At 46.8% G+C, this 7,500-nt stretch overlaps 2 protein-coding genes across 2 annotated transcripts in view; both read left to right on the top strand.

Annotated features, from left to right (window-relative positions):
• Positions 1 to 7,500, top strand: part of sh3gl2b (SH3 domain containing GRB2 like 2b, endophilin A1) — a 98,227-nt gene that overhangs the window by 55,138 nt on the left and 35,589 nt on the right. The window lies entirely within an intron of this gene.
• The window catches only part of LOC113568923 (coiled-coil domain-containing protein 171-like), a 24,293-nt gene that overhangs the window by 11,533 nt on the left and 5,260 nt on the right, over positions 1 to 7,500 (top strand). The window contains 6 exon segments of the mRNA XM_035521203.1: positions 1 to 46; positions 2,204 to 2,359; positions 2,500 to 3,091; positions 3,906 to 4,096; positions 5,932 to 6,111; positions 6,213 to 6,398. The exon segment at positions 1 to 46 is cut by the window's left edge and continues 122 nt beyond it. Coding sequence (XP_035377096.1) covers positions 1 to 46; positions 2,204 to 2,359; positions 2,500 to 3,091; positions 3,906 to 4,096; positions 5,932 to 6,111; positions 6,213 to 6,398 — 1,351 coding nt within the window.

Below are 7,500 nucleotides of genomic sequence, written 5' to 3'. Positions count from 1 at the left end.
GCATGTGGATATGCTGACCTCTGACCTCCACTCTGCCAATCAGAGGGTGAGAGTGTTATAATAATAGCATTCATGTATTTACGCCATTTAGCAGACGCTCTTATCCAGAGTGACTTACAAAAGTGCCTAATCAGTACAGTATGTTAGAGTCCAATATACCAATGATTTAGAATAGTGTAGAAATACAGGGATCAATACTGGTGATAGAAGTGTGAAACATCGTTGTCTGAGCTTACATGAATGTAGCACCTTTCATGCTTCTAAAATGCAGCTGAAAGTGTTTTACAGTAAAACCACATGATGAACAGAGATTCTTAAATACAATGAAAAAAACAACAATAAAGATGTCAAATTAATGACATTCAGTAGTAAGTAAAATATCATTTGTGTACATCAATAATGTGATGTGGGGGGTATGTGTGGTGGTGTTATATCTGCTGTATAACTGTAGCGTAGGAAAGGGTTAATCCATTATGGTGTGTGGGGGGTATGTGTGATGGTGTTATATCTGCTGTATAACTGTAGTGTAGTAAAGGGTTAATCCATTATGGAGTGTGGGGGGGGTATGTGTGGTGGTGTTATATCTGCTGTATAACTGTAGCGTAGTAAAGGGTTAATCCATTATGGTGTGTGGGGGGTATGTGTGGTGGTGTTATATCTGCTGTATAACTGTAGTGTAGTAAAGGGTTAATCCATTATGGAGTGTGGGGGGGGTATGTGTGGTGGTGTTATATCTGCTGTATAACTGTAGCGTAGTAAAGGGTTAATCCATTATGGAGTGTGGGGGGGGGTATGTGTGGTGGTGTTATATCTGCTGTATAACTGTAGCGTAGTAAAGGGTTAATCCATTATGGAGTGTGGGGTGGGTATGTGTGGTGGTGTTATATCTGCTGTATAACTAGCGTAGTAAAGGGTTAATCCATTATGGAGTGTGGGGGGGGGTATGTGTGGTGGTGTTATATCTGCTGTATAACTGTAGCGTAGTAAAGGGTTAATCCATTATGGAGTGTGGGGTGGGTATGTGTGGTGGTGTTATATCTGCTGTATAACTGTAGCGTAGTAAAGGGTTAATCCATTATGGAGTGTGGGGTGGGTATGTGTGGTGGTGGTATAGCTGCTGTATAACTGTAGCGTAGTAAAGGGTTAATCCATTATGGAGTGTGGGGGGTATGTGTGGTGGTGTTATATCTGCTGTATAACTGTAGTGTAGTAAAGGGTTAATCCATTATGGAGTGTGGGGGGAGTATGTGTGGTGGTGTTATATCTGCTGTATAACTAGGGTAGTAAAGGGTTAATCCATTATGGAGTGTGGGGGGTATGTGTGGTGGTGTTATATCTGCTATATAACTGTAGTGTAGTAAAGGGTTAATCCATTATGGAGTGTGTGGGGGGTATGTGTGGTGGTGTTATATCTGCTGTATAACTGTAGTGTAGTAAAGGGTTAATCCATTATGGAGTGTGGGGGGAGTATGTGTGGTGGTGTTATATTTGCTGTATAACTGTAGCGTAGTAAAGGGTTAATCCATTATGGCGTGTGGGGGGGGTATGTGTGGTGGTGTTATATCTGCTGTATAACTGTAGTGTAGTAAAGGGTTAATCCATTATGGAGTGTGGGGGGGGTATGTGTGGTGGTGTTATATCTGCTGTATAATTGTAGTGTAGTAAAGGGTTAATCCATTATGGAGTGTGGGGGGTATGTGTGGTGGTGTTATATCTGCTATATAACTGTAGTGTAGTAAAGGGTTAATCCATTATGGAGTGTGTGGGGTATGTGTGGTGGTGTTATATCTGCTATATAACTGTAGTGTAGTAAAGGGTTAATCCATTATGGAGTGTGGGGGGAGTATGTGTGGTGTTGTTATATCTGCTGTATAACTGTAGCGTAGTAAAGGGTTAATCCATTATGGAGTGTGGGGGGTATGTGTGGTGGTGTTATATCTGCTGTATAACTGTAGCGTAGTAAAGGGTTAATCCATTATGGAGTGTGGGGGGAGTATGTGTGGTGGTGTTATATCTGCTGTATAACTGTAGCGTAGTAAAGGGTTAATCCATTATGGAGTGTGTGGGGTATGTGTGGTGTTGTTATATCTGCTATATAAGTGTAGCATAGCATGTGAAGAGGATATTGACTTCTTTATGTAACAGAAAATGTGTGTGTGTGTATGTGTGTTTGTTTGTGTGTGTGTGTGTGTGTGTGTGTTAGCGCTCATATCTGGAGACTGTGTGTAACGGGAAGACTGCAGCCCTGGCGAGTGTGTGTGAACAACTGAAGCAAAGAGAAGAGAACTGGATGAAACAGAGAGAGGAGCTGAACACACACCACACACACCAAACCAACGAACTGAACCGCAGAGCACAGGTACACACACAACTAACAAATTAACTGCAAAGGAGAGCACAGTTACATATATACACCTAACTCACTGTGTGTGTGTGTGTGTGTGTGTGTGTGTGTGTGTGTGTGTGTGTGCGCGCGTGTGTGTGTGTGTGTGTGTGCAGGATTTAAAGGGCCAGTTGGAGCAGGCTGAGGAGAGCATCCGTGTTTCAGAGTGCGCTTTGTCTGACCTCAGACAAGAAGTGATTCGCCTCCAGGGCCTTCTGAGTGTGTGTCGTCGTGACGATGCGTCTCTGCTGGCTACCTGCGCACTGCTGGCGGGGTGTGTGTGCGCGCTACATGGCCGTGTGTGCACACTAGCACGTCAGAAGGCCCTGATGTGGAACAGAGCATGTGACGGATGGGATCTTAGACACCAAGTGGGCGCTCTACTGCACGCGCTCGGTGACCCCGCGGTCAAAGGTCACGCGGACGGTAGAGGAGGCGTGTGGAGGTTCCGGCGCGGTGTCATCGCCGTGCTGGCCGCACTGCGTCTCCAAGCACTCCGGAGGAACTCTCACACACTCTTCAGGGTCGCCGGCGGTTACGGAATGTGCCCCAGTGTGTGTGTGAAGGAGCTTTGGATGATGGAAGGATCGGAGCGGAGAGAGGAAGAGGAGGAGAGTAGCAGAGTGATGAAGATGCTGAGATCGTCTGAGCTGTGTGTGATTATACACACCTGCATGCAGGGAGTGATGAAGGAGCTAGACAAGACAGGTGAGTGAACACACACATACACACATATACACACATACATATATACACACTTACACACACACACACGCTCGCACATGTTAACACAAATACACACTCCCACATGTACACAGGCAAATAACCACATACACTCACACTCTCACACACACACACACACACACACACCCCAGCTCTGAACAAGCACGTGCACACACACACACACACACACCCCAGCTCTGAACAAACACGTGCACACACACACACACCCCAGCTCTGAACAAACACGTGCACACACACACACACACACCCCAGCTCTGAATAAGCACGTGCACACACACACACACACCCCAGCTCTGACCAAACACCTGCACACCCGCACACACACCCCAGCTCTGAACAAACACATGCACACACACACACACACACCCCAGCTCTGAATAAGCACGTGCACACACACACACACCCCAGCTCTGACCAAACACCTGCACACCCGCACACACACCCCAGCTCTGACCAAAAACCTGCACACCCGCACACACACCCCAGCTCTGAACAAACACCCGCACACACACACACCCCAGCTCTGACCAAACACCCGCACACACACACACCCCAGCTCTGAACAAACACGCGCACACATGCCCCAGCTCAGGACACACATGCCCACACATAGACTGCTGTAAAATGCTCCCCACACATACACACACACTCCCTAAGTTTAGAAGCCTAATTTCTGTACAATAAATGAGTGCATGAAGACCAACAGATGGGAACATTGATTGATTGATTGATTGATTGATTGATTGATTGATTGATTGATTGATTGATTGTGCGCTAGAGTGTGGCTCTGATGTGCTGGAGGCTGCACAGAACAGCTTCAGTAAGCTGCTGGAGAGACTGCTCGCGGTAGCAGACCCTGACTCCAAGGGGCACTGTGGAGACCTGGGATCGTTGGCATGGCAACTTGGTCAGGGACTACACAGGCTCTGCACAACCCAACATAGTCTACCAGGTTACTACACTAGCAAGGTAACACACACACACACACACCACACATACACCACACACACACACCCCTCCAATTTATATGTACACTGCTCAAAAAAAACTAGAGGAACACTTAAATCACACCTTGATTCTCAATCAATGAAGAATTCTTTACTGAGCACAATGACGTAACAACAGTCAATATAAACCCAAATCATCAACCCACTGAGTCAAATCACACCAAAAATCTAAGTACTTTACGCTTGGGGTCACAGTGATCCGATATGGGAACAACAACAACAGTTGTCTTCACCTTCATCTTAATGAGGGGGTTCAGGTGTATGCAGAACAGCAGCGAGGACAGAGCATCTGCTTGGTAAATCCCGCATTTGATGGTGACTTGCGCTGTTGGCTTGAAGTTGTCCTCTAGAGTCGTCTTCCACAGCTCCATTGAGTTCTTGTTGAAGGTCCGTAGAGTCCTGTTGATGTTATACATCCTCAAGCATACCAGGATCCATGTGTGGGGCATGAGTCATTGGCTTTCTTGTAGTTAATCCATGCGATGCACAGGTTGGTCTCTATGGTCTTACAGTCCTGAGTGACTGTAGCTGGTACTTTGGCTCTTCTGGTGCCAGTGCCTTTCTGGGCCCCGCTCATGTACAGAGTCATGTGCCTACTCATCTTAGGTGCAGTGATGCCGTGTTGTGTAGAGTCAGGTTATCGCCAGATGGATTGGATGGACAGAACTCAGAATAGGACTTCGGTTAAGCAGTTTAATCAATTAATCAATTAAGCTGGTGTGGATCGTGTCTGGCACCTTTCTTGGACATCTGGTAATGTGATGGGATGGTTTCTGAATCCTGTTCCCTGCTCTCCCATATGGTAAGTCTGTTCTTAGTCTGTTACCCTGCCACTCTGAGAGTACACTTTGTTACTTCTGGTAGAGAGCTGTGTGTCTTTGTTTGGCAGTTTCCAAGCCCTCAGGTATGGACGGCTTGTTGTACTTCTCAGGTCTTCTTCATTAAGCCTTTCTGCAGTTCTGATAGCAGTTCTGATAACTTCTCTCCTTATCTTGGATGACCTCCTTGATGATGTTCATCTTGTAGCCAAGCATCTCCAGTATCTGTGGTGGCGTATATCAGCCGGTTAGTCTCAGTGATCACAGTAGTGATCGCCCAGAGTGCTGCATCTTCCAGCAGCTTTTCAGGTTCTTCACTTGGTCTTGGTCTGTCCAGCTAAGCCATCATATTCAGTTTCAGGTCAGCAGCTCTGATGTGGAGCTTGGTACATGGACTCATTGGATCTTTCCAATTTCCAATTTGAACTCATTGGGTTTTGGTTCTCAATTTCAGGGTGTGGGGATGATAACATCTGCCCTTTGACCTGTCGTTCTGGCTTCCCCTTGCCGAAGCATTTGTATTGTACCTCGTCGATCTCTAGTTGTGACAGCATTTGTCGATTGCAGATGTTGGAACAAGGAGAGACTAGTTGTTTCGGTGTTGCTCTAGATGTTTGGTATTGAAGCATCCATAGTTCCCACATCTCCTGCATGTACCCCCTCACACTGGGGCTGCTTGTGTTGTAGCATTCCAACCATCTTCTCTTCTCCACTCTTATCTATGATTTTCCCTAAAGGTTCCAGTACTATAGGAACTCCATTCACAATGATTGTTACCAGTTTCCTCTCCAGTATCAAAAGAAAGACACACTCTAACTCATAGCTTCATTCTTACTTTTTTGTTTAGTATGCCAGAACATTTTCTCAGAATATAAATCAGAAGAATTGTTTAATTACAGATTCTAATATGAAGTCTAAAGCTTTAAGATTGGTCTACAATGGAGTATGTGTGTGTGTGTGTGTGTGTGTGTGTGTCTAGTGCATGGTCTCATCTCTGCAGCAACACTTCCTGGTGTTCACACAGCGGCTGCATTCTGCTGAGGTCGAGCGGAGGGATCTGCGGCTTGAGCTTTCCCGTCTAAAACGCAACACCACTCATCCCCACAGTGACCCCAAGAACAGCCCTCACCCCCACAGTGACCCCAGAACCACGCATGCAGTGAGTGACTCTCAAGTACTCTGTGTGTCCCTTGTTAATCCTTTTATCATAATCACTGCTGTATCCTTGTTTCTTCTGGCGTGTGCGTGTGCGTCCTGCAGGCGTGTGTGCCTGTGGCTCAGTTCCGTGGTGTGTGTGAGGAGCTGAGCTCTGCTCTGTACAGGGAACAGCAAGCTCAGACCCTCCTGCACCAGCAGGCCACACAGCTGCAGGAGCTGGGCCTCACCATGGAGCTGCACACTGGGGACCAGCTGGAGAAAGAGCACGCCCTCACCCAGGCTGTGCAGGTACACGCACACGCGCACACACACATGCACATGCACACGCATGTACGCACACACACACATACGCATGTCCAGGTGTGCTTCATTAAGGTCTAGAGCATTGCTTGCTCTGAAAGAGCAGATCATAGCCTAACATAACTGATAGCACAGTGTGGTCTGTCCTGTCAGAGGTGTTTACATAACCAAGATGGAACATCAACAGCAAAGGTTGAACATTTCATATTAGAAACCATCTCAGACACCAGCAGAAGAGAGGGGCAACATTAGTGTCTGAGGGGGCAACATTAGTGGCTGAGGGGGCAACATTAGTGAGAGAGGGGGCAACATTAGTGAGAGAGGGGGCAACATTAGTGACTGAGGGGGCAACATTAGTGGCTGAGGGGGCAACATTAGTGAGAGAGGGGGCAACATTAGTGACTGAGGGGGCAACATTAGTGGCTGAGGGGGCAACATTAGTGAGAGAGGGGCAACATTAGTGGCTGAGGGGGCAACATTAGTGGCTGAGGGGGCAACATTAGTGGCTGAGGGGGCAACATTAGTGGCTGAGGGGCAACATTAGTGACTGAGGGGGCAAGATTAGTGACTGAGGGGGCAATATTAGTGACTGAGGGGGCAACATTAGTGACTGAGACAATATTACATTTTGCTGATGCTTTTATCCCAAGAGATTTACAGTTATGACTGAATATAGTTCAAGTAATTGTAGGTTAAGGATCTTGTTCAGGGGCCCAACAGTAGCAACTTGGCAGTCGTGGGACTTGAACTGCCAACCTTCTGATTACTAGTCAAGTACCTTAAACACTGAGACACCACTGCCCCTATATTAGTGTTAACCACTGAGACACCACTGCCCCTATATTAGTGTTAACCACTGAGACACCACTGCCCCTATATTAGTGTTAACCACTGAGACACCACTGCCCCTATATTAGTGTTAACCACTGAGACACCACTGCCCCTACATTAGTGTTAACCACTGAGACACCTCTGCCCCTACATTAGTGTTAACCACTGAGACACCACTGCCCCTATATTAGTGTTAACCACTGAGACACCACTGCCCCTATATTAGTGTTAACCACTGAGACACCACTGCCCCTATATT

The sequence above is a fragment of the Electrophorus electricus genome, chromosome 22 (genome assembly GCF_013358815.1).
Source record: "Electrophorus electricus isolate fEleEle1 chromosome 22, fEleEle1.pri, whole genome shotgun sequence".
Classification (NCBI taxonomy): domain Eukaryota; kingdom Metazoa; phylum Chordata; class Actinopteri; order Gymnotiformes; family Gymnotidae; genus Electrophorus; species Electrophorus electricus.
This window is presented reverse-complemented; position numbering and strand designations above follow the sequence as displayed.